General features: G+C 42.7%; 2 protein-coding genes across 2 annotated transcripts in view; one reads left to right on the forward strand and one right to left on the reverse strand.

Annotated features, from left to right (window-relative positions):
* SMC6 (structural maintenance of chromosomes 6) overlaps positions 1–82 on the reverse strand; it is a 29,974-nt gene extending 29,892 nt beyond the window's left edge. The window contains exon 1 of the mRNA XM_072143621.1: positions 1–82. The gene's annotated coding sequence lies outside the window, so the exon portion shown is untranslated.
* GEN1 (GEN1 Holliday junction 5' flap endonuclease) lies at positions 78–26,902 on the forward strand. Its single transcript, XM_072143622.1, has 14 exons — positions 78–247; positions 2,575–2,764; positions 6,176–6,362; positions 6,622–6,798; positions 8,862–8,972; positions 18,107–18,180; positions 18,747–18,838; positions 18,954–19,104; positions 19,266–19,302; positions 19,376–19,456; positions 19,574–19,704; positions 20,286–20,347; positions 22,794–22,937; positions 24,931–26,902. The coding sequence occupies exons 2-14, from the start codon at positions 2,604–2,606 to the stop codon at positions 26,184–26,186; spliced, it is 2,664 nt and encodes an 887-aa protein (XP_071999723.1). The 5' UTR covers positions 78–247; positions 2,575–2,603; the 3' UTR covers positions 26,187–26,902.
* Positions 26,903–27,123: the final 221 nt, after the last annotated feature.

A 27,123-nucleotide genomic window follows, 5' to 3' on the forward strand; every position in this document is an offset into this window, starting at 1 on the left:
CATGTTCTGCTATAGAGAAGCTACACCGCCCAGGCGACTGACACACAGACAGATACCAGCACGGGAATGAGAGGCAGTTACGTCATTCCTGTCATGTGACTGTAACCGGAAGTGGCGCTGCTTTGTGATAGGCGCTGGACTTTTCAAGTTAGCCTGGCGGGAATTCCGCTGTAAACACAGTGATCACAATGCCGGAGACGGCTGGAGGACAGGTGTAGCGTTCACACTGTGCGGCTGTCATTCTCAGGTGAGATCAGGACCTAGCAGAGAGTTATATAGGATCTGCCTGTGGAGGGTGGCCAAGCGCTGAGGTTCATATTCAAGAGCCTGATTAGCATATCATTTACATAAGAAAGACATTAAATGCATGTTAAAACTTTATCACATCATAAAGTAAATGTATATGGCCCTTAACCCCTTGTTGCCCTGATGGCCTTTTTCGTCTTTGCATTTGTTTTTTTTTTTTTTTTTGCAACATTTTTTTCTGGGCTTCATATTTATGGTTTTCACTGTGCGCTCCAAATTACACTTCCCCTTTATTTATACCAGTGCAATTATCTAGGTGACACATTTCTATAGGTTTTAATACAATTTTAAAAAAGTATTCATCTATTTTACAAAGAAAAATTGTATTGTTCTATCACCATATTCTGAGGCCAATAACTTCTAAAAGTATGCTAATGAGTCTGAAGGGCTCCTGGGGTGTTACTAAAGCCCCTCTGTGCTGCAGAGCTCCCCCCACCTCCACCTGCTGTAATCTCACACTTTGGGTAAAGGGAAGTGCGCCTGCCTATTGTAACAGCCTGTGAAGCTACAACATGGAGGGGCTCTGGTAACACCCTCAATGCCCTTCTGGCTCATAAGCATGATTTTAAAAGTTAATTTAAAATTGAAGGAGGCCATGGATAACAAGTATAGAAGATTAGCGCAGTCACGGTGCCTGGATCTATGAAGTGCCGCTTGGTTTATCATGATTGATTTTGGTGGAAGTTCTGCAATACAACTGCCGGTATGGAGAGGTCTCCATCCATAAGCCCTTTCCAGACATTGTTAATTATTACATTATGTGTGTAGGTGTTGCAGTAGGGCTCGGGCTTGGTCGTGGCATAGTGCGGGTGAGTAGTGGTTGCATTTCTTTTACAAATATATTTGGGATCACTGCAATGATTCTTGCCTCTAACTCTTTCCTGTATACAAGATTAGTATCTGAATGCAAGGGATTCATCCACTGATGATCTTCAATGTCACAGGGGTTCTGCGGGTGCCTCATCTATGGGGCAACGGAAGCTGCTGCTCCATATACTGATATCATACAACCTTTGCGCAGTCAAATAATAAACTAATTTAGAGTGTGAGAGAGCTTTAAAGAGCTGTGTGGTGGCTTGTTTTTTGTATAGCAAACTGCACTTCATAGTGACTGTATTTAATATTCCATGGTGTGTACTGGGAAATGGGGAAAACATTCCAAATGCAGTTAAATTGGTGAAAAAAATGCATTTGCGTCATTTTTCAGTGTGCTTTGTTTGTACGGATTTCACTTTTACACCCCAAAATAACACTTCTCCTTTACTGTTTGGGTTGGCACAACCACATGGGTACTCAATTTATACAGGTTTTAATTTGTTTAAAAAAATTATAGCCTTCTGTACAAAAAAAAAAATGTCATTTTTACATCTTTTTGCTCTAATAACTTATTCATACTTCGGTGTACGGAGTTGTGTGGTGTGTCATGAGATGACGTTTTCTTTGCTACCATTTTTGGGCTTGTACGACCTTTTGAATATGTTTTATTAGTTTTTTTTGTTATGTTGCAAAATGGAGAAAAAGTGGTGTTTCGGACAATTGGGAGCTATTTTCCGTTATGGGGTTTAACGCCAGGAATAATTTTAGGACACGGGGAATACCTAACATGTTTATATTTTTAGATCCGTTCCAGGAAAGGTGGGTGATTTGTATTCTTTTTTTTTTGTTTACTATTTTTCAGACCCTCTAGGGTACGATAACCCTGGGTTGTCTGATCGATCCTACCACATACTACTTCTAAAGACTCGAGGCTATCATGACGACAGAACGTCACCCCCAGCGACATCACTGGGAGTGACGAGCTCAGCCAAGGGGGTAGCACCTATTCATCGCTGGCGGCTTTAAAAGGGTTAACACCTGTGATCGCTGTTAGCACTGATCGTAGCTGTTACTGTTGGGTGTTTGCTGCAATATGCAGCAAACACCCACCTTGTATGGAAAGGGCTCAGCCCGTGAGTCCTCTCTGAACACCCACAGTTGACGAGTGACATACAGATACGTCTTGTCGGTAAGGGGTTAAAGTCGGCATTAAAGTCAGAGGAGTAAATCCTTCATTTATATTTCCAATTCATTTTAAAGATTGCCAAGACTGATTGCTATCCCTTATCCACAAGATGGTCGCAACATATCTGATCGGTGGGATATGAATGCTGAGACCCCAATGATCTCCAGATCAGGGGTCCCATTCTCGCTAACTGATGGAGCTGCAGGTCGAGCCAGCCACAAATCTTATATCTCCTAGTCTGACATTTTATTACTCTCCATGTTCAGGGATCTCAGTGTGGATGTGACGGAGCATCATGGGGGTTCACGAGCTGTGGCCGATCCTGGAGCCGGTGAAGAAACACGTCCCTTTACAGAGTCTCGGTGGGAAGACCCTCGCTGTGGATCTCAGTATATGGGTTTGTGAAGCGCAGTCTGTGAAGCAAATGGTTGGAGTTGTAGCCAAACCTCATCTCCGGTAAGTGTCCAGACCGTGGCGTTTGCGTTGCATTTCAAAATGTTTCCTCTGGCAGTTGCATGTTGAGGCAACATTGCATTTCCATTGCGTTTGCTAAACGCGACAAAAATTCTATTGAAAGTATTTAAAATTGTCTAACTTTTCATTACACGTTGAGTTTTGTCTGTGACTGCTTTTGTGTGACCAAATATGTTTCACCTGTAAACAATGTGACCCCCACATTTCCTCTTTCCCAATCATAAGTGTCTTGGTCTAAACGCATTTGTGATTTGTATAAGCTCCTCCCTGTTGCGATTAAATTGCCTTTCCAAACATAATTCAGTGTGAACGTGACCTTAGGTCATAAGGTGATCACACCTGATATTGACTCACAGAAACTGATGAGATAACAGAGGTGTGAACTCTACCCAACTTGTGGATCACTGGGGTCTGAGGCTGCGTTCACATCGACACACAATGCCAAGGTTGTTTTGAGAAAGTTAGGTAAATCTCCTCAAAACAGACATTGCATTGTGTGTCACAATGCAATATAAACGCCACGTGTGAACGCAGCCTAACAAAACGCCCTGCGAACACTACATGTACGACACATCTAAATTTACTAACAATGTCTGTCCTGAAACAAGACTTTTAGCAAGAATATTAATAGCAATCTAAAGTGTATCCCAAAGCAGCCAATCGCATCACCAGAGGTCGCATTAACGCCTCACCAAGCGTCATAGACGCATGATGAGGCGCCATTACTCCCCAGAATAATTGCCATGCGTAAAAGTACGCTTGGGAATTATCCTCTGTAAAGTGCTCGATAAGCAGTGTAGCGCGCTGCAATCGTAGAGGAGTTTTACTGTGATCACAGCGCGCGGGCACGGCTCAGCAGAAGACCAATAGCAAAGCTCCTTTACGCTGCCAGTATTAAGCAGCATGTAAGGGGCTTTTTTATTGGTTGTAAAGTGCCGCCAGTAGATTGGTCGGGTCTGTGTATCTCCCTGCAGCAGTGTCGCGGATGGTTAGTCAGGCTCTGCATGGGAGAGCCGGCGGGTGCTGGGTGGGATCCCCACTACTTCCTTCCAGTAAGTGTAAACCTCGGGGATATGAGGGGGAGGGTGACGGGGGGAATCCTCACAGGGTCCAAAGATTACTGTGCGATGTCTGGTCCGGACATTGCTGACAACCTGAGTCTGACATCCCTGTCAACGGGCACTGCCACAGGGGTTGACTGCGTACAGGCCCGAGTGCTTGTGTGTATGTTACTAGTACACTGGAGTCTGCACATGTTTCATCAATTTGTGCGGCTGACAGACTTTAGCTACACACGCTCCTCTGCTCCAAAGTACTGCAGAACCAGGTAAAAAAAAAAAGCTATTTGCCAGCTCCCATCCTGCTCCTATCACCTGGCCCTGTACTGTCCTCCAGCCCAAGCAAACCCTGCTCCCCGCTGCTGTATAGCACTAGCTGCCTTCCTTCCTCCCCTCCCCTGGACAAGCTGCCGCCGTCATGTCCCTCCAGCCACGGGAGGTGATTTACTGGAGGTCGGGGTAAAGGCCAAGTGTGCAGAGCCGCCTCCGTCGTCCTGCTTCTACCTCTCCCTCACACACTGAGCTCAGCATCAGCGATCATCATGGCAGAGGAGCAACAAGTTTTGCAAAAGCTCCCTCAGCTGCCCCAAGCACCCTCAGCTGCCCTCCTCGTCACCGGGGGCACTGCCAGCTCTGATGACAGGACTGCAGGGCACAGAGGCCAATGCATTGTAATAGATGGTCAGTAACTGCATCTGGTAAGCCCCAGAGCCCTGTGTCCTATCATTCATCTAGCATGTTATTTATCTCTGCCATCCTCCTTACATGTGACTGACATGTACAATGTGGAGAACACATGTCAAAATATCTTGTGTATGGATTTTGTACACGTCACTTAATATATGTATAAGCATATTGGATACATGTCTGTGCGTTTGTGTAAATATACTGAGGCACATTTATGAAGGGCAATGCGCTAGTTTTCTGTCAGACTTTGCACATTCTATTAGGTGCAAACTGCTTGCGCAGGTATTTAAGAAGTGTCTGCGCCACATTATTGTTGCACACTACTGTGTTGTGTGGTTGCACTACTCTTCACATGACACAAATTTCTGCACTGAACAGGGCTCCAGATTTATCATCAAGTGCACCAGAAAAAAAAGTGGTGCACTGCGTTGAGGAAGTGCAGGGGGCACCAGATTCATGAAGAGAGTGCGTCAGAAATCCTGTACCCTGTGGGTGAAGACACACTTGGCGCTTTTAAGCCGTTTTTAGTTAGTGCGTTTTCAACGCATTCGTTTTTTTTGCAATCTGAAAACTCTCTACTAAAAACGGCATAAAAACGCCACGTGTGCCTTCTGCACATTACACAGGCAACTCCACATGGTACAGACTGCACTGTTCTTAGTAAATGTGCCGAACGGACTCCAGCAACATATGCTCCTCTACTCCACAAGGATTTCGGCAAAAAAAAAAAAGGTAGAAAAAGTGAGAGCCATTAGCTGACAAGGATAGTCTGCTTGCCTATGTTTACTATTGCATCACTATCAGTTATATGGTTACAAGGTAAAGGTAATACAATTTAGGCTGCTTACACACATTCCAGTTGACTTGTGTTTATAAACTCAAGTCAAGCTTTGTGCGATCACATACATGTTTCAGCTGTGATCCGTAAGGGTGCGGTCACACATACTGCTGGCACTGCATTTACAAACGCAGCACTAGCGTACGGGGACGGACGTTGGGACAATAACCTATGCATTTCTATGGTGTGTACTCCTTGTCGGCTAAAAATACTCCTCCAAAATGCCAAGAGGAGTATTTTTACTCTGCCGTGAAAAAGTTAATGCGACCTCTGCGCATCACAGCTTTCATATCTAACAATGTTTTTTAAAAATAAGGGCTGTGCTGTGATTGGTTACATGGACCGTGCACCTTCTGTGCTGTTCTGAAACCCAGCATTATTGCCTTTACTGTACAGTGGCCATGTCAGGGAACTGCAGCTCTGCCCCCTCTCCTGGAAAAATGCTATAAAGGGGTTGTACAAAGTTTTTTATTTTTATCCCCTGCCCACAGGATTGGGGATAATGGATAATTAGTAGTCCCAGCATTGGACCTACACAATTACATTGTTATTCCCTCCTGTGAATAGGAGATAGCAATAAAACTTGGCACAATCCCTTTAAAGGTTTTGTAGTGACACATAAGCGCTGTCCCCCATGCTTTACCCTGCATTTATACACATCAGAAAGTCAATGTACATAAAATAGACAAATCATCTGTGAGAAACAGATGTTTTATTCAGAACCATATGAGCCTCAATGACCCGGTGGAGATCCTAGATATGTTCTGTGACTATCCCTGTACTTTATTATCACTTATTGACTATTTCAAGGAATCTTTTCTTCCGCGTCTCATCCCTGAATCTTATGGGAGTGAAATTGGTGTTTGTGACTGAGGGCGAAGCTCCGAAGGTTAAAGCGGACACCATGAACAAGAGGAATGTGATGAGGTACGGAGCCTCGAAGAAAGCAGCGCCGGCCAGACCGGGCCGCTCCTACTTCAAGTCCGTTCTAAAAGATGTAAGTATTCAATTCTCCAGGGGGTGTCCTCACACTGCTGTGCTCTGATCTCTCTGCTGTGAAGTGCTTTTCAGCTCCTCCTCCCTACTCTGATGCCTGCTACAGTTCTTACCTAGTGCAAAGGGGATGGGCAATGGAAAACAAATCGGTGTACAGAGCTAAGAGCACAGCAGTGTGAGGACACACCCACAGTCCTAGATTATAAATAATACCTTCTTTTTTTAGTTAAGTAAACATGATGTTCTCTCTCTTTGCCCAGTGCCTGCGCATGTTGGATTGCTTGGGGGTGCCATGGGTACAAGCCGCAGGAGAAGCGGAAGCCATGTGCGCCTATCTAGATGCCAATGGCTATGTGGATGGATGTATCACCAATGACGGCGATGTCTTTCTATATGGCGCCAAAACCGTGTACAGAAATTTCACTATGAATGTCAAGGTAAGAGCGGTGCCCCTATCTTTTTAGTAATTTAGACATTCCTGCCACACAGAGATCAGTCCTTATTCAGGATCACACACTGTAATAGAACAAGAATACTAAGCTTTAGAATTTGTCTCCCTTTCTTGGACAGTTGGGTTATAAGCTGATCGCCTACAGCATTGGGATTGTTATCCAGCTTTTCTGAATGGCAAAAGCGGTGCAGTGATAGGATCTTCCTGCCATATTCCTTGCAGTACTCTATGTGTGCACTAGATGGCGCCAGTCACTTGCTGTAATAGGAGCAGGAGTTCTCTTGAGAGGAGGTTGGAACATTTACCTTGCAAATTTTGCATACTGTGGGTTAAACGTGCGCCATGAATCAGTTGCAACTTTACATATTCACGTGATGGTTGAGGCTTTCGCTGGCTTTACTAATCGTGTGTTTATCATGGGATTTTGAGGAGGAGACTTTGAAATTTAAAGGGGTATTCTCGTCTGGGCATTTACATTTCAGTTTGATAAATCTTCCATATGTAAACATTTCTTCAATTAGATGTTATTAAAAAAAATGTTCCTGTGTGAAGATAATTTCTCATAAATGTAGTCATTTTATCCCTTAGAAACGAGATGGCTTCCCCGGATACGGCCACCTCTGCCTGAGAGATTGCACAGATAAACAAAAAGGTTTTGTATATGAAATGTCCGGGAGTTACTGCAGGTCCTACACCCGTCCTGTGGTAATGATTGCTGAATCCTGGTGGTCCGGCAGGACTCTATAGCGCATGTCTGGCCACCGCTGCCAGAGTGTGACGTGGTCGTAACCGAGGAAGCCATCTCGTTTCTAAGGGACAACATGGCTGTGTTTACAGGAAATTATCTTCACACAGGAACATTTTTTTTAATAACATCCAATTGAAGAAATGTTTATATATGGAAGATTAGTGAAACTGAATGTGAATGCCCAGATGAGAATACCCCTTTAACTTTCTCAGTAAAGGGGTCGTCCACTTTCAGCAAATAATTGATATTGTTTGTGAAATGGAAAGTTATACAATTTGCCAATATATTTTCTGTATCAATTTCTTATGGTTTTCTAGATCTCTGCTTGCTGTCCCTCTATAGAAAGTTTCTACGTTTACTTCTAGTGAATAGAAATCTATATATGGTCATATGATGGACACACAGGACCCGTTATACTCACATAGAGTAATCAGAGCCGTGTGGTATAACGAGCCATGCACAAGACCATGGGCAGATTTCTACAGATGGCATCTCTTTGGGCAGCACGGTTGCTCGGTGGTTAGCACTACAGCCTTTCAGCGCTGGGGTCATGAGTTCAAGTCCCACCCAGGTCAACATCTGCAGAGAGTTTGTGTGTTCTCTCCGTGTTTGCATGCGTTTCGTCCGGGCCCTCCGGCTTCCTCCCACACTCCAAAACATACTGGTAGGGTGATTAGATTGTGAGCCAGGGACAGGGACTGATGTGACAAGTTCTGTGCAGCGCTGCGTAATCTGTGTGCGCTTTATAAATAAAGAATTATTAAATGGTCACACAGGTTATCGAGTGCAATCCTCTCCCTGCTCCAGTAGGTGGCGCTGTTGTATGGTTTGGAACCTAAAGCTCCTCACATGCTAGGCACGCTGTCACTGCAGTCATTGTCCCTAGAAAGTTGCGCTACGTTTCCAATAATAGAAATGTTTGGGCAGCAATACAAGAGCTTTTTGCCATATTTTTGAGATGATCAACTTGGTGAAAGTATTTATTATTCTAATAATTATCCTAATTTAAAAGGAATCTGTCAGCAGGTTTGACCATACAAAGCTGCCAACTGCATAAGGTATTTGAGATCCCTGTTTGTGTGTGTTGTTTATAATGGATTATAATCCAGAATTGTATCTGCACCACAGACTCTGAGAGAGCATCAGAGAGCTCAGAGCACAGCAGTGTGAGGACATAGCTCCAGTAATTTAATGCATTTTACAAAAAACATGCGGTCTGTATACGTCCCTTTTGGACTATATTATGTTAATTGATGATATGACCCGTATCTATAATGTATATTGCCATTGTGTCGTTCCAGGATCCACACGTGGACTGCTATGAGGTCTCCGCTATTAAACACCGGTTGGGCTTGAACCGAGAGTCGTTGGTCGGTCTGGCGATCCTCCTGGGATGTGACTATGTACCAAAAGTGAGTGCAGATTACTCAGCCACTAATAGAATGGAAGATGAGTTTTTCTGTACAATTTTTGTGCTGAAAAAGCCTCACATACGAAAAAAGTTGGTACTTGCCTCCAGAGCTCAACCCTGGCGTGATGTGTCACTAGCTGATTACATCATAGTGTGTGCATAGCAGAGCTCATAGTCATGCCCCTGCCCGCAGATGCAGGGAGAAGAGGACGCCAGGGTCAGCGCTGGAGTACAAAGTTTATTGTTATGGGGGGCTCTGCTGGTCATTTGATCCTTAAAGGACATCTACCACCAGGATGAAGGATTGTAAACCAAGCATACATACATACAGTGTGTGCCTCTTCTGTCAAGATCTGCTCTTCTTTTAGCTTCTTATTCCCTGGTTTTTAAAATTATGCATATGAACCTGAGGGACTCGAGGATTCATAGCTGTTTTCAGAGTCCAGAGCCCCTCGGCCTCACTCTAGGTTTAACACAAAAAACTTTGGAAAACTTATTGACTCGAGTATAAAGTTAGGTGCCTCAGCTTATACTCAAGTACATACGGTTTATATAATAATACAGCAGCCGCTCCTTGTAGTCACTAGGTCCTGTGTAATACATAGCATTCCCTGTTACTCCGCTGAGCTATTACTCTGTACATTACTTAAAGAGGACCTGTCGCCCTAAAAAAAACCACTAGGAGCTGCTTACTAAAGTCTGAGGTTATGGCGCTGCAGTTTATCACTGCTAATAAAGTGGTAGCGCTGGGAGCTGCTTACTTTAGTAAGTAGCTCCTAGCGCGTTTTTTAGGTCCTCCTTGACAATTACAGGGGCACCCAGCATTGAAATACCCTTAGGGTGAAGACACACGTGGCGTTTTTAGGCCGTTTTTGGGCCTTTTTTAGTTTTCAGATCGTAAAAAACGCATGCGGTAAAAAACGCATCCGTTTTTAATTGCGCAAATTCGGAAAAACTGACAAAAACGCATGCGTTTTCAAAAAACGGACGCGTTTTCAAAGATTAAGCTTTGACTAAAACCTAAAGAATCGCCTGATATCAACGTCTGGCTCAGTGCCTGAAGGGATGGTACATGACACACGGATTCTGTCTGGTTGCCTGGAGGTTCTAAAACATGGCTGCTTTCTCCCAAGAATGGCGCCACTCATGGTTAGTCTTGGTATTGCAGTAAATGAAGATGAACTGTGATACCACATGGGGGTGATGCTGTTTTTATAAGAAGCAGCTATGTTTTCAACTTTTTTTTTTTTTTACTATCCTAACCATTGATAGAAGTGCAGATTGAAAAGTTTGTGTGCCCCTAGGATAAAGGACCATTAAATCCATCATGATAAACCAGGGACACAGACATAGATCCAGGCACCGTGACTGTGGTAATGTTCTTATATTTGTTATCCTTGACCTCCTTCCATTAGCCTGGTGGGCTCCTTGGCCTGTTTCCTGAGCGCTTCTGTGCTGCAGCTTCCCAGGCTGTTACACTGTGCAGGAGCACTTCCCCCTTTCACTGTGTGAGATTAGAGAAGGGGGGAGTCGGACAGAGGGCGAGACAGTGTAACAGCCTGTGAAGATACAGAACAGAGCAGCTCTGGGTACCAGTTTCAGGCTAATTAACATAATTTTAAAAAGTTAATTTAAGACAGAAGGAGGCCATAGATAACAAATATAAGACGATTACCACAGTCACAGTGCCTGGATCTATGAGTAAGTGTCCCTGGTTTATCATGTATGTGCGAGCTAGTCAGGTTAAGTCATCATTCTCACTATGCAGTGAAAAATGCATCATGAAGACCTGCATTCATTCAGTTTTGGTGTGGTTTTGGATTTTATAGAAATCCATTACAAAATTGCAAATAAATAGAATGCAAATTGAGTACACTTCTTTCCAAGCATCGGCTCCTTACAAGCCCTTGCCGAGGCGGACGTCTCGTGGCCGTATAATGCAGATGAGTGACACCGGCGTCTGTGGACAGCTGCCTCTCATACCTGTGCTAAATAGCGCAGCGCTCCCAAGTGTTAATGACCCGCAGCAGCTCTGCCCATCTGCTAATGCCGGAGGATCCCAGTGTAATGGCTGCCTCCAGTTCATTACTGATGATTGACTCCTTTACTACAGATCTTTATTGGCATTGGGAGGGGGGAAAACGGAAAAAAAACAACTCCTTTAAATACTTAAAGGGGGCCTGTCACCAGATTTTACCCAACTAAACTACTAGTCCTCTCAGGTAGGGTACGAAATGTCCTTTTCTAGAATATTCTCCTTTATGTGAAATCTCATCCGTTTACCTATTTAAAAAATAACTAAAGTCCGGTAAATATGACTCTTCTCGCCTCATTTTCATGTGAGATGATTCAAGTTTAGGCGTTGCAGGGGGAGTGCCCTTTCAGAAGCTCCTGTCTTCTTATCTGTATTTCTGCAATGTATTGTATCTGTCAGTGACAATTTGCCTACTAGATCCAGTCCTGGACTGGGCCTAATAGACCACTGTACTTGGAAGACGCAGACCTTTTTATCTGGCGTCCATGGCAACCCTTTGGCACCCTGCAATTGTATTATGGGGGCCAGACAAGTTTACCCTGCTCCCGATGTCTTTTTCCTTACCTGCCGTGATCGTACTGGGTTGCAGCGGGAACCAGGCTGTATGTAACTAGATATAGAAATAGATCGTCCAAATGCAGCAATGGCCCACTTACTTGGACAAATCTATTCTATTATGTGTAATTAACCAATTAAGCTTAAAGAAGATCTCCAGATTTTGACCTCCCTGACTAACACTGCCTGCTGATAAAGGGTTAAAAGTCCTCCCCATATCACCTAAAATTAGCTGCCAGTGAGTACTGTACCTTAATTACAGACATTTATCTGATATGCACATTCGCTTTTCTGACTCATGTCTGGTATCTGTGACTCTTCTCTCTCTGACTGGCAGTGAACCACACCCCATTATTCTGACTGACAGCTCTGTGTCTCTTCAAATCACTGCTCTGCCTCCTTGTACTTGGGGACCGTCTGCTAATATTCAACTACAGACATATAAAGCTGTATGTACATACGGGAAATATTGTGTCAATATTTTTACACTGTGCCTTGTGTTGCATTCATGATATGTGACCAGTGACATCATTGAAGGTCCTTTAGCCTTCTAAGAATAGCAAACTGTACACCATGTATGTGATTACATGAAATCACAGCAGTCTCCATGGAGGATGGAGAGGAGTAGAAGTCCATGGAGGCTGCTGTGACTTCATGTGATCAGATACATGCATGGGGTACAGTTTGCTATTGTTAAGAGGCTAAAGGAACTTAGATTATGTCACCCTGGTCAGATGACATGAACTATGTCCAGTAAGGAGGCATAAGGCATGGGGAGGAGTAGATGGGAGGGTCCGGATGAGCAGGACACCCCCCCCCCCCCCCCCCCTCTGATGCCAGGTAATATAAGATAAAAGGTGATTTCTGTGGATGTAAGCACAAAAATTTTTAGCTAAAAGAAGGGAGTCAGTTATTGGGGCTCTATAGGAACCCCACACTGGTTGTTTATGTGAAAATGTAGTGACAGGTTCCCTTTAAATAAAAAGCACAAGCTGGGTCCACTTAAAAGGAAAAAAATGTTTTTTTTTATCCAAAAACAGTTTCACCGCTGACCATGGTCAATTCATCTCTATACAGATGAACTGCAATACCAGCACCAACCATATTCAGGTGTGGCGCTGTTTTTTGGAAGAAAGCAGTCATGTTTTTTAACTCCCAGACAACCCCTTTAATAAATGGCTGCTTCATATAATCAAGAGGAAACCTAATAAAATGAATAAATAAATCTAAAATATGAAGATGAGCAGGAGACTCCTGTCTACTGTCCCCGGGGACTGGATTATTTAAAAAAAAAAAACTTCACTCATTATTGCAGAATCTCCCAAAAAATGCCTCATTTCCCTCTGCAAACAATCCCGCCCCCCACCCTGGAATGAGGGATGATTGTAGTGCTCTGCCTCCAGTTTTGTCATCTGTAAAGAGGAAATTATCTTTGATAGCGACGCGGATCATAAGCGAGTATTGTGTGGATGGCATTGTCAGAGCTATCACAGCCAGCCCCGCGCCGCGCTGCCGAGCATTCAAGTACCGACACGGAGGGTTCCACTACCCAAAAGATTAACAATCGAACATAATCTGCCGGGTGATTGCAGCGGAGGGATGAATGCCGAGCTCAACAAATTTCCTCTGTTCTGCAGAGAAAGGAGAACGCTGGATGGACAAAAAAAATAAAACAAATGAGGCCAGGGAGAAGCTGCAGCACAAGAGAGAGAACTAATAAGTGAAGCTAGAAGTAAAGAAAGAACATTGCAAATGATACAAAAATTCACTAAAAGTTAAGCACAATAGCTTTTATGTAGAAGCAGTGCTATCTCTATTGCTTCTTTCTCTTTGATGTAATCTAAAAATCTCTCCGTATTGTTTTCCCCAATCTACAATCTGAGAGAGAATAGAAGCCACGTCCCCCTCCTTCCTGACTACGACTACTGCGTTTATGTTTTGTTTGTTTTTTTAATCAAAAAGCAGCTCCAGATCTGTTACACAACCCATGCTAATGGGGTCTGAGCCATCCTGTTCACTTATAATGGGATTCATCATGGCTTCTATCTATTCTGGTAGGAACTATAGCAGTGTCTAAGTTCAAAGAGAATTAAAGGGTTTGTCCAGAGGCTGAAAAACTGCTCCACGTCTAACCATGGTGGGTGCCGGTATTGCAGCTCGGCTCTATTCATAACCAGATGGGGAGCTGGTTTTTGGGAGAACAAAGCTGCCATGTTTTTAAACCTCCTGATAACTTAAAGGGGGGTTATCATTTAATGTGTAATTTCCTCTTGGTTAACTTACACAGAGTTTTTGAAGATATTCCGCAGGGAGGTTGTTCCAGACATCATGGAGAACTAAGTACAGATCTTCTGTGGATGTACACGCAGTCCCCGGGTTACATACAAGATAGGGTTAGTAGTTTTGTTCTTAAGTTGAATTGGTATGTAAGTCGGAACTGTATATTTTATCATTGTAATCCCAGCCAGAACTTTTTTGGTCTCTGTGACAATTGGATTTTAAAAATGTTGGGTTGTCATAAGAACTGTTATAGCTGATTATTGTAGCCTAAGGCTAAAGTACAATAAATTACCAACATCCAGAGGTCCGTTTGTAACTAGGGGTCGTCTGTAAGTCGAGTGTTCTTAAGTAGGGGACCGCCTGTATTTGTTTCAATCCTTCTGTCTCTTCATACCTCTTCTAGGACTCCTTGTTTTAACTTCCACGAAAAAAAAAAACTTTGTCCTACAGCAGAATACATTTGTAACCATTTCCATTTTTGGAAGCATTCACATTTTACAAAAAACGTTCCCGCTGCCTAAATATTTTGCACAGTATTGTATAACAGGTGCTGTAACTAAATCTTGACTTTCTTCATTAGATAACATTGCTTTATCATCTTTCTCTGTATTGTGTTGTCCCTCTGTTATTCCTCCTGAAATGATTAGACAACTTTTACTATTCCCCCATTATCCGTTGAAGTGGAGACGCTGCTTAGTCAGAGCTGACACTGTGTTAGGGTCGGGAGGAACGGCTTTTTAAAGTCCCATATTTCCAGGAGGAATAACAGAGGGGCAGCACAAAGTGCAAGATGCACTGGAATTGTTATTTAATGCTAATTTTAAAGGGATTGCACAGGAGGGATAATTATCAGCTTCTATCATTAGTCTTGTCATTAATTATAAATGTGGGAGGTTGATACGATCAGCTGAGCTGGAAGAAGATCACTGCATTAATACCACAGATTGTACACTCTACTTCCAGCTCCATACACTTTGCTAATTTCAGCTGAACCATTTGGAGCCTCGCAATCGCCAAATAAAGACCTATTCTAATGATGGACCCATTATTAGCCCTTAAAGGGAACCCGTCACCAGATTTTACACGATTTATAATAATAATAATTATTTATATAGAGCACACAGATTAAGCAGCGCTGCACAGAATTTGCCAAATCAGTCCCTGTCCCCAATGGGGCTCACAATCTAATCATCCTACCAGTATGTTTTTTTGAGTGTGGGAGGAAACCAGAGGACCCAGAGGAAACCCACGCAAACACAGAGAGAACATACCAACTCTTTGCAGATGTTGACCCTGGGACTTGAACCCAAGTACCCAGCGCTACAAGGCTGTAATGCTAACCACTGAGCCATCGTGCTATTTAATCCATTGTGGATGTTTAATTTTCTGCCCCAAACGAATATATTGTCCAAAAATACCACAATTTGTAGACCGCACCTCCACACAGCTTAACCCCCACAGAACAACCAAAGGGCCAACAAACCTCTAAAAAGTTTAAACTATCAGCCCCCCTTTGGTAGGGGTTGAAATGTCCTTTCTAGAATTCCCTCTTTTATGTGAAATCTTTTCAGGTCATGTTATGTAAAGTGCTACGGAATATGATGGCGCTATATAAATAATAATTATGTCATTATAAGCAAAGAAGAGTCATATTTTTCCTGAGATTAGTCCAATTTAGATGCTGCAGGAGGAGGATCACTTCACACCCCCCTATCTTATGTTCTATAACACCTAGAGACCTGCTGCTGGTGCCATATTAAAGTTAAGAATCTCTTCTTCTTTTTTTTTTTTTTTTTTTTTTTTCAAAGTAATGCATTAAAGAAATAGTCCTGAACTGGATCTTGTATCTTCTGTCTGTATCCCAAGCTTAATGTTATCTGAAAGACGAGATTCTAATCTTTATTATAACACGAGAAGCATATTTCTAGGTTTTATAGCACTGAAGATGGGGGGGGGGGGCTTCTGAGGTGACACTTCCCCTGCAGCCTCTAAACTTGACTCATTTAAAAAAAAATTACTCTTCTCTGCTCATTTACACATGACTTTGGAGGATATTTTTTTTATATAGCTAAATGGGAGATTCCACTTAAAGAGGGAATTCTTAGAAGGACATGTCATCCCTTACATGAGGGGGTTACTAATCTTAGTGTTTTTGCCTAAAATCCGGTGATTAACAATCGCAGAGATATGAGAAGAGGTAAAGCACTATAAACCTCCTTGTACATGTTGGGGCATCTCCTGGACCACACGTGGTAATATCTCGGTGCATGTTTCCGCAGCAATGGCGCATTTGTTATGGGTTATTTGTATGCGGCGCACAGGCTGCAGTCACTCGCATCTCATTCCCATCCTCCATAACTGTCTGATATGAAATAGAAATAGTGCGGTGAAATAGATAATTGAAAGGCGTTTGATTTGCATTCAGTCTGTAATATTTATATCCCGTCCTGTATCACTGCAGAGGCGAGGCGTCAGCCCGGCACTGGCCTTCTCCCCTGTGCTATAGATGTAATAACACATAATACTAGGGGTGTGATGCAGATGAGCGCTTGAGCCTATACACATATTTATTGGAATTTCAGCCTTGTAATCAAACATTAAATCACTTAAAGGGGTTGGAAAATCACGGCTGTGTTCTTGTTCCTGGCATTGCACTCATGTCTATACAGCTGAGCTGCAATACCGGGACTAACCATGGTCAGAGGTGGAGCTGTATCAGGAGAAAGCAGACCCATTTCTCCAAACCCCTTACAACCTCTTTAATACAAAGCATCAGTTTTAGTACACTTCTAAATTCATATGTTGATCCCCTATCCTTAAAGAAAATCCAGATTCATCATGATAAAACAGGGACACTTACTGATAGATCCAGGCACCGTGACTGTATGATCTTATTATATTTGTTATCCATGGCTTCCTTTCTTCTAATATCGACTTTTAAATTGATGCTAATGAGCTTAAAGGGGTTTCCCACAAACAAAAGTTGGGCCCTAACCACGGGATAGGGCCTAACTTGCTGATCATTGGGGGTCTCAGTGCTGAGACCCCCGCAGATCACAAAAATAAGGGGTCCGATGAGGTCCTACATACCTCCTTCGAACCCCTCGTCGCCTCGTCAGACTAATGGAGCAGACGGCCGGACATGACTGTTATGCTCCATTAATCTCTATGGATCTGACGGAAATTTCTGAGTGCCGTGTGGATAGGGCCTAACTTTTGTTTGTGGGAAAACCCTTTAAGGGGCTACCCTAGCTCCTCTCTGATCTGGATTTACAGACCGTTACACTGCCTCACCCTTCCCCTGCTTCCTTAGCACTTATGCAGTGAGCACTTCCTGCTGTATTCTCAGTGCTGAGGCAGCGGGGAGGAGGGTGAGACAGTGTAGCAGCCCATAAAGCCAGATCACAGAGAAGCTAGTGGGCATCATTGTAAAAGTTGATATTAGAAGGGAGGAGGCCATGGATAACACATATAAGAAGATACCACAGTCACAGTGCCTGGATCTATGAGTAAGTGTCCTGGTTTGTCATGAGGGATTTTGTGGATGTTTTCCTTTCAGATAATATCAGAATGGTAGGGGTCTGATACTCTGCAACCCCTTCTAACTTTTCACTAATACAGTGTATTAGTTTGGGAAGAAGTAGGGGTGCTAAGGTGTCAGGAAAGTTAATTAACTAAAAAGAAAAAAAAAACTGAAATACCTCGTAATGTTTTTTATATACAGGCGATCCCCTACTTAAGAACACCTGACTTACATATGACCCCTAGTTACAAACGGACCTCTGGATGTTGGTAATTTACTGTACTTTAGTCCTAGGCTACAATGATCAGCTGTAACAGTTATCAGAGGTGTCTGTAATGAAGCTTTAGTGTTAATCCTGGTTCTATTGACAATCCAACATTTTTAAAATCCAATTGTCACAGAGACCAAAAAAAAATTTGGCTGGACATTACCATAATAAAATATACAGTTCCGACTTACATACAAATTCAACTTAAGAACAAACCTACAGACCCTATCTTGTATGTAACCCGGGGACTGCGTGTACAAGATTAATATACAAATAATGGAATCCAGCTCTATACAGACCCAGATGCTGCAGGGGATGTCAGAGGTTTTGAGCTCAGAATCTCTTCTAAGGATTTGCCACCAGTGTCTACACCAAGACTAGTCAATAAAGGTCATGTTTATCTTCTGTGTGTCCGTAATAACATAGTAAAAATAATTAATTTACTGTGTTTTTTGCTTTCTTGCATCTACGAAGGGTTTGCCTGGTGTCGGAAGAGAACTGGCTATGAAGTTCATCCGATCTCTTAATGGAGAGAGTATTCTGCAGAGGTATGGGGACATCTCGGGAAGTGTTACTTGCTCTGACATTGCTCAGGTACTTCCAATTAGCTGCTGCAGGGGGTCACATGACCTGTTTTCAGCCAACCAGTGGCTTCTTCAGATCACACGCCATGACTTGTGATGTAAGAGGATGTGACATCACCCGGATAGTTGCACGTGTCCTACCTCATGGACCACTTCTTATGGCACCTTTTGATATAAGAAAATGTTTCTTCACTATGAACTTCCACTTGAACTTTAAAGGGATTGTTCAGCTGATTAATAACATGGCTGCTTTCTTCCAAAAACAGTACCCCCCCCCCCCCAAACCGCTGTATAAGATTACAGCTGGCACAGGAAGGTTGAAGAGAGAGAAAGTAGAACAGCCTTTGAAGCAACAGTATGAAGGGGCTCTGGTGCTGCCCCCCAGAGCCCTTCTGACTCATTAGCATATATTGGATTTGAATATGAAGCGGAACATTGACATGTTACATATACATGGGATTTTCTAAACCTCATAGACCTTTAGGATCGGAGGCTTAGACATGGGAGGTTAACCCCGTCCTCATTTCCAGGTTTGATCAGTGGAGGAAGCAGTTTGATGATCCCGCAATGACCTCGAAGGCCATCAAAAAGAAAGTTCACTGTACGGTGTGCAGCCACCCAGGTACATGCAGATAACCGTGTATAGCTGGGGTCCCGACAGTGGGGCCATCATGTCATTGTGTAAAATTTAGAACCCATTGAGTGGGTCATGACTAATGTGGAGGTTCCCCTCGAAGGGTCTGCTAAAGAGCATGAGAAGAAGGGCTGTGTGCTCTGCGGAAGTGAGAAATACTGCGAGCCACATGACTACGACTACAGCTGCCCATGTGACTGGCATAAGGCGGAGCAAGAGAAGAAGAACAATTCCCTGGAATATACCCTCAAGATGTACGTAAGTTACCGCTGCCTTCTAGATCTACCATGACATCGGGTTACTGCTCCTTCTATGCTCTTCAGGTTCATCGATATGTAAATCGGGTCGATCAATGATCTCAAATTTGCCTTGGACTATGTCGGTCCTGAGTGACCTTTCACCTCTGTCTCTATAGGAAAGCCAAGAAACTAGAGGGATTTCCTTATCCTGAGGTGAGTAGACCTAATTTTTCCCCCCAAATTTTTTTTAGCTGTGACCATGACCTTCCTTTCTTGTCTCTTCAAGGTTATAAAGGAGTTTCTTGTCAATAAGGATAAACTGGTGAAGGTGCTGAAATGGCTGCGGCCCAGTCTATTGTGCTTCCAGGTACAGTCCTCCATGTAGATGTCCTATGACTGACCCATTCATGGTTCCCATTGAAGTGACTGGACCAGCAGCTGGACATTGCTTCCCCCTTAATCGGACCTTACTGGTGTTTTCTAGAATTTTGCGCTGGAGTGGATGGAGTGGCCCAAACACTATTCATGTGAGAAGGTCCTGGGCCTGGTGACGTACTACGATATGCATGAGAGGAGCGCGGGCCGAATACATGACGCCCAGCTACAGGCCATCCGGTAACAGATTCTATGTGAAATCTCACCCGTATACCTATAATAAATCGACTCCAAAGTCATGTGACAATGAGCAGAAATGAGTCATATTTTGCCTGAGATGAGTCACTTTTAGAAGCTGCGGGTGGAGTGTCATTTCAGAAGCCCCACCCCCTTATTTTCAGTTATATAGCACTTAGAAACATTGTACTGGTGACATATTAAAGGTAAGAATCTCATCACATCAGACTTGTGGCTCCAGAGATACAGGAAGTTACAGGCATAGTTGCTCCATTCAGATTTTGTAAATGTTTGATGTCCCAGCGGTCAGACCCACCCTGCTTTTAGAAAATTGTCCCATAGAGAGGTGATGAGTAGCTCTTGAAAACTACACTATAAATAATATTTTCTGTTCGAATACTCTGTATACAGCCAGTGATCCAGCAGGGGATACCTGCGAGCTGTGAGCTATGAAGCAGGATTGTGATTTGGTTTAGTCATTTTTATCCAGTATTATTGCTTGTCTGATCTATGTTTAGCCTGTGTGCTCTGTTTCTATGACAATGAATCTATTGTGTTGATGTAAAACGTTATTTTACTTCCAGAATTGTTAAGAACCGCGTCCGAAACGGAATTCCGTGCTTTGAAATCGAATGGTTAAAGCCAGGTTTGTACTAAAAACGCAGGAAACAATGACATGTCCACAAATCTAGCTGATCCAAGACTTTTGCAGAGGGGCAGGCAGTGGCGTGTATCCTCACACTGCTGTGCTCTTAGCTGCCTGTACTGATGTATAGCATCTCCTATCTGCTCTGAGTAAGAGCGCTAGCGTGCTTCTTGTTTAATACTGCAACATGCATTCAAACAGAGGGGAGAGGATGTGGTGAGGTTTACTGCAGAGATCTAAGTGCACAGCAGTGTGAGGAAACACCCCCAAAGCTATAATTCTGGAATATAAATGTTATAGTCCTACAGCTACTAACAACACAACTAAGTTATGGTTACATATATCTCAAGGGTCTACTACTACATTCATTCAGACAGGGCTGAGGGGTCTTGAAGCAGTTTAGTGCAGAGATCTAAGAGCACAGCAGTGTGAGGACACCGCCCCAAAGCTGTAATTCTGGAATATAAGTATAAATTTCATAGTACTATAGCTAAGTTTTGGTTACATATATCTCAAGGGTCTACTACTACATTCATTCAGACAGGGCAGAGGAGATGTGGAGCAGTTTAGTGCAGGGATCTAAGAGCACAGCAGTGTGAGGACACGCACCCAAAGCTATAATCCTAGCATATAAATTTCATAGTCCTATATATAGTGACAACACAAGCTAAGGTTTGGATACACAGATCTCAAGGGCCAATACCTAACACTGTCTATAGAGTACAAGCACAGCAGTGTGACGGCAAGCCCCCAAATCTGTAATCCTAGAATATAAATGCATGTTTCACAGTTCTGCTGCTACTACACGCACAAAGATATGATGACACCGGATCTTCAGGAACCATACATAGCAGTCTGCAGCTGTGTATGGTTATACTGCTGATAGGTTCCCTTTCATTTCCATGATGAATCCCCGGAGTAGATGTGTCTATGTGCCATGTAATGTGTATGTAGCTCTTCTTCAGGGTGTCTGTCGTTCCCCTCGTCCAGTGTCACCGCCACTAATGGCTTGTGAGAGATTTGTCACACGCGATTGACGCCGACTGCAAAGTGCTAAGTGGAGATAAGGGGATTATATGGAATAGGGATACAAATTAGGATACTCCAGTGAATGGCCAGGTCTGCCTGCAGGTCTTCGTGCCGCCTGATTAAACACTAAGGTGCCGTCACATTATTCTCCTAATGTGTTTAACCCTTTGATGCTACTTTTGGAACTTCTAAAACTTATTTGTTTGTAATTTTTATTTTAATATTTATAATTTTTCTCTCAATATATTGCCAGTCTTGCATGTTGCATACTACATGACCAATAGTATGGCACCCCTCCTAATTAATGTGGTTGTAATTGATATACTAAACAAATAGAAATCCATCATGATAAACCAGGCACCGTGACTGTGGTAATCTTATTATGTTTATTATCCATGGCTTCCTTCTAGAATCAACTTTTATAATTATTCTAATGAGCCTGAAAGGCACTGGGTACTGAGCCCCTGAGTACAGTAGCTTCACAGGCTATTACACTGTGCAGAGCAAGTTCCACTCTCCCTCTGCTTTCTACCTGTGTAATCTACCAGGGGGAGAGGATACCTGCTTTGTTCAGTGTAACAGCCTGTGAAGCTGCAGCACTAAGAGGTTTAGGAAACTCCTCCTAGAGCCCTTCAAACTCATTAGCATAATCACAAAAGTTGATTTTAAAAGAAAGAATGCCAAGGATAACAAATATATACTTACTCTCTCATCCTTAAAATATATTTGTCATGTCCTTGTTTTACAAGCCTATAAAACATTATCTTAATTACCTTTACTAGGGCGTGGAGTAGCCTTGATGAGCGTCGGGAGCCTTTGCTCTTCCGTCTACTCAATCCCCTTACGCCTATGCACAAGCTGCGGGGGATGAGTAGTGCGATGAGGATGCAGAGGTAGGCAGGACAGCAAAGGCTACTGGGGTGTGGAGCAGCATTTGCTCCGGGATCTCGGCAAGGCTAGTGCACACCCCTGTAGCCTTTAAAAATAAAGTTTTATAGGACTTTGCCATGAGATGACAAATACAGTTTAGGGATAAAGGTGCAAGTAGGAATCTAACATCAAATCTACTTTGTGTATGTAGTTTCCTAATGACAGATTTTCCTTTAAAGGGAATCTATCAGCAGTTCTGACTATACAAAGCTGCAGACAGTATTTTGTATTGGTCCTAGAGATCTTTGTCATCACATCTCTGTGTGCTGCTGGTAGCAGCAGGACTGTGAAATAAGGATTTATATTCCAGACTTATATGGTGTTGTGGAAGTGTCCTTACACTGCTGTGCTCTTAGATCTCTGCATTCTGCTGTTCCACAGCCCCTCCCCTCTGCTGTAGTATTTGTCAGAACCTGCTGCCACCATGCAGATGAGCATGACCCTTCATCTGGTTATTATTCTTCCCACTTTCCTCTCTTTGGTGCAGCGGGCTATGTTTTTCCCGATGATCACCCACCTGATGGACCACTGTTGACCATTGAAGAAGAAGCTCTCTTCTCAGGGGCTTATCCGGATGTCGTAGAAGTCTTCCAAAAAGACAAACTAGAAGCGGAGATGCTGAAGCAGAAATGTAAGTATCACTCAAGTCTCTTCATTTTGTATAATCTGAAGCTCAATTTCTGGTGCATGATAAAGAAATTTATGCATAGTCTGCTTTACATAAAACCACATAACCACATCCATTACCATCGGTAAAGGAAATTCACCACCAGGATGAAGTATTGTAGACCAAGCACACTGACATACTGGTATGTGCCCCTGCTCTTCTTTAAGCTTCCTATGCCCTTGTTTTTAAGAAAAAAAGGATTTAAAAATAATGCTAATGTAGCTGTGTAACCCCTATGGAGCCCAGAGCCCCTCAGGCTCATTTGCATAACTTTACAAGACTTTTGTAAAATCTAAGGCATAAGAAGATAAAGAAGAGCAGATCCTGCCAAAAAGATCGAGCACCATTATGTCAGTGTGCATGGTTTACAATCCTTCATCCTGGTGGTGGATTTCCTTCACTGATGGAGATGGTTCTGTCCTGGGGTTTTATTCAATACTATGGGAGTGTCAGAAATTGAAGACCCCTTAGGCTACCATACTATTGAATGGAACTGCAGGACGCATGCTCGACCCACTGCACCACCCATTAGTAAGAATGGGACCCCTGTTCTACTGGGAGTTCTGTTCTTGTGATTCCTCGTAAGTCCTGTTTTAAACTTGTTATAACCCCTTTAAAGGGAACTTGTTATAAGGATTTCATATTTCCAGCTAATGACAGGCTCCTGTAGCCTTTTAATACGAATTCCAAATCTGCTTTTATAATTACCATAACTGCTTCCGCTTACTTTTATCAACTTTTAAAAGTAAAACTGGCTCCCTGCCAGCTGGATCGAGTCACGGAGTCATTATTTAGTCATTATTATCTTCTCTGCTCTACTAGATCTTCCTCTTGCCTCCCTCCCTGTAGACATGAGCTGACAAAAATTTGCTCTTGGAGCACGGAGCTAAATGACTGCATGAGGGAAGGGGAAATGAAGAGGAAAATCTAGTAGAGCAAAGAGCAGATAATGATGATGACAGCACAGGGCTAGGATGTACCTATGACTCTATGCAGTTTGCTGGCAGGGAGCCAGGTATAGGTATACAACTTTTAAAAGTGAGTGGAACCAGTAATGTTCATAATGAAAGCAGTTTGGGAATTAGGTTCCCGTAGCCTTTTTAATACTGTCGTTAGTTAAAAAATTTTTATTCTGGCAGGTTCCCTTTAAAAATGAAGAAATTTTTTTTTTTACCACTGCATAGTACTGGTTTGACTCTAATTGTAGTTGCTCTTCCACAGTTACAAAGAAGCTGCTGCTGCTTCTTCTGATGACACAATTAGTGTTGACCAATCATAGATCAGCGGCTTGGACATGTGACAGAATAGCACCTGAAGTAGCTACTAAAATAAGCCCTTGGTACCTGGAGTTTTTTATTGATCAGATTATCTATAACCTTCCATTTCCAGAAAATTCCCAAAGAAAATAAATTCTATAATTGCTATATTACAGAGAACCATACAAAGATGGTTACATACAGAATAAGCCATTTCCTCAGAATGTATTCCTACCTCCAGCTGCTACAATGCCGTTTCAGCACTTTCCCCTGCATGCGGTATTGTTCTTGTTTGTATTATTATACGCGGCCTGATGAAATATAACTGCAGTTAGCGGAAAATTGCTGAGCTGTGACGGGTCGTTGCTATAAAATATTGGTCACTCGACAAGTCAGAACCGCTCACATTACAGGTCTATTACTTCTCTCCCATTACTGCTCTCTCACATTCCATAGACCTCTGTCCAATAAGATTCCCAACTAACAGTAATGTGCTGATATTAACCTTCTCTGTCTCGGTACATTTCCTACTTCGGTTTAGTTTCCTATGACATATACTCCCATACAATCCTCTCCGAGCGGGTTTCATAGTCAGTACTTGCTTACACCATCAAGATTTCCAATTAACCAAAGGTAATGGACAATCTGTTTGGTCTTCACTTATTGGGTGTAAGGAGTTTATGAAGTTTGTTGTTTTGTAGGCAAGAAAAGTAAACCGAAACCCAAGGCGTCTCCAAATGTGGACGATGTTGCTTCACTCCTCTCTGAAATGTGTTTAACCCCAACTGTGGAGACGGATGTGTCACCACAGACCCTAGGAAGAAGTGAAGAACCTGAACCCACCACTTGTCTTGAAGTAAAGGATAAGTTGAAAGACGCACCGACTACCCCAAGTCCTTCGCCTCCCAAAGCGACCTTGATGTCAGAAGACTTAGATATTTCCTTAACATCCCTATGTATTGAGGATAACCTAGACAGACTTGATGGACAGTGTTCTTCTCCAGCATCTTCTGTGGCTTCTCCTAACGTTTCCTCCATGATTGCAGAGCTACATCTAAGTAGCATTGATTGGGAAGCCACTTCATTTATCATGTCACCTCAAGCCGAGTGTCGTAGCTCTGAAGAACCCATAAAGGCCTCTTGCAATGTCAAGAACTCAACCCTAGACAATGTGGAACCAAGAAAGGAAGCTATATCTGAGACACCTTCTTCATGTATTACACCTCTTCATAAGCTTCCATTAAGAGAGAGGTTGCTTATAAAGAATGCCGGCCAGTATGTCTCCTCAGAACCGCCAAATGTCTTTGAGAAACACTTACCCTTGAAGCCTATAGCAAGAGGTCTCAATATGAAGGATGCCACAAGGGCCACTTTTACCCATAATGTACACTCTAAGGAAAACATCCAAAAACAGGAACAAAGCTCACAAAAAAGTGAAAATCAAACCAAAACAATCCAGAAGCCTGCCCCAAGCAACTGTGCTCCTGAACGTCCCACCACCAAATCGTACACTTTTGTGAAGAAGTATACCCTCGCCCCTTCCAGACCAATGTCTGATGGAAGCATTTCCACTAAAATGACATCTGAGACTTCGACAAAAGTAACCCAAAAGAAAACTGTCTGCCATAAGGTGGCATCCTCCAGTGATGATGAGGACGAACACAAAACTGGTGGTAGGTCTAAACATGTGTTCAAGAAGAAGCACACAAAATCAGAGGCGCTGGTAGACAAAATAGCTCCTGTCAGGCCAACAACTGACACAAAACCAGTTACTTTTAGTATTCCCAGTATGGATGATGTATTAAACAATGTATTTTTAAGTCCTGAAGCCAAGGTCTTGCCTCCCAAGTCTCCGGTTAAGTTGAGTGATGATGATGACGACGACTCTATAATATCTGTGGACAGTCCTTTGCCACTGTCCGAAAGACTAAAACTCAGATCATTACAGAAATGTTGATATTTTATGGTTTTGTTTTTTCAGTTTTTTAGGTCATGTTCTTTTGACACAGTCTGCTAGCTTCTTCTGTCGAACTTGTAACCTAATGGTGGATATACACTTCAATGGTTCCTTCACCCATACATTAGCACACTTAGATTGTCTGAGCATGCATGTGTCCTCTGTAGTCAGATTTTACTAGACACTGAGAACGGAAGGATCAGGCATGTTATATGGTATCATGCCCCATCCTACTTTCATCTGATCTTCTATTGGATCACCTCCATACACATTGGATGGTTGGCCACTGTGTAGAAATTTTATAGAATTTTTATCTCTAGTATTTATCTCATTTTTACTTTAGGCGTGACTGGAGAAAAAACAATTATGAGACTAGATACTTTAAGCAAAATCAACATTTTTATTTTTTGTGTTTTGTATTTTTTCATGTTTTGCCTGTGGATTCTTGTCTTGTTTGTTTGTGTTCTTAACACTTTCCTACACTTTTAACTTTTTGTTGTTTTCCTTGTATTCCTGATAATTCTGGAATTTGATCTCAATATGAATGTGGCTTATTTTAGCCGAGATAATGTGTAGATGTAAACTGTGGAAACTTGTGAAAAATGTAACTGAAAGGGGGAGTTTTTATACGGTTTTCGAAGATAAGAACGGCCACTTTTATTGCGTTTCCTTGTGATTGCTGTTATTTTAATATAATTAAAATGTCAATAATAAGATATTCACGTCTGGTCGTTACGTAGGAGTAAAGCTGGGCTGGGTCTGATTGGTCTCCGCCTTATTTTACAGGCCAATAATCCTCATTTAAAGGGGTTTTCAAAAATTGGAAATCTAAAAATTGTGGGAAGATGACTAAAATGTATCCTCTCCTCTCCAGGACCTTCACCAGATCACAAGCAGCATCTGCCCACCCACAGTTTTTAAACATCTCTTTAAAAAT

This window comes from Engystomops pustulosus, chromosome 3, assembly GCF_040894005.1.
Source record: "Engystomops pustulosus chromosome 3, aEngPut4.maternal, whole genome shotgun sequence".
NCBI classification, from domain to species: domain Eukaryota; kingdom Metazoa; phylum Chordata; class Amphibia; order Anura; family Leptodactylidae; genus Engystomops; species Engystomops pustulosus.

Coding starts and splice junctions, on each gene's coding strand:
- GEN1 (XM_072143622.1), top strand. CDS start 2,604: ATGGGGGTTCACGAGCTGTGGCCGATCCTGGAGCCGGTGAAGAAACAC. Junction 8,973..18,106: donor GATGTGACTATGTACCAAAA/GTGAGTGCAGAT, acceptor GCATCTACGAAG/GGTTTGCCTGGTGTCGGAAG. Junction 19,457..19,573: donor CCAGTCTATTGTGCTTCCAG/GTACAGTCCTCC, acceptor GGTGTTTTCTAG/AATTTTGCGCTGGAGTGGAT.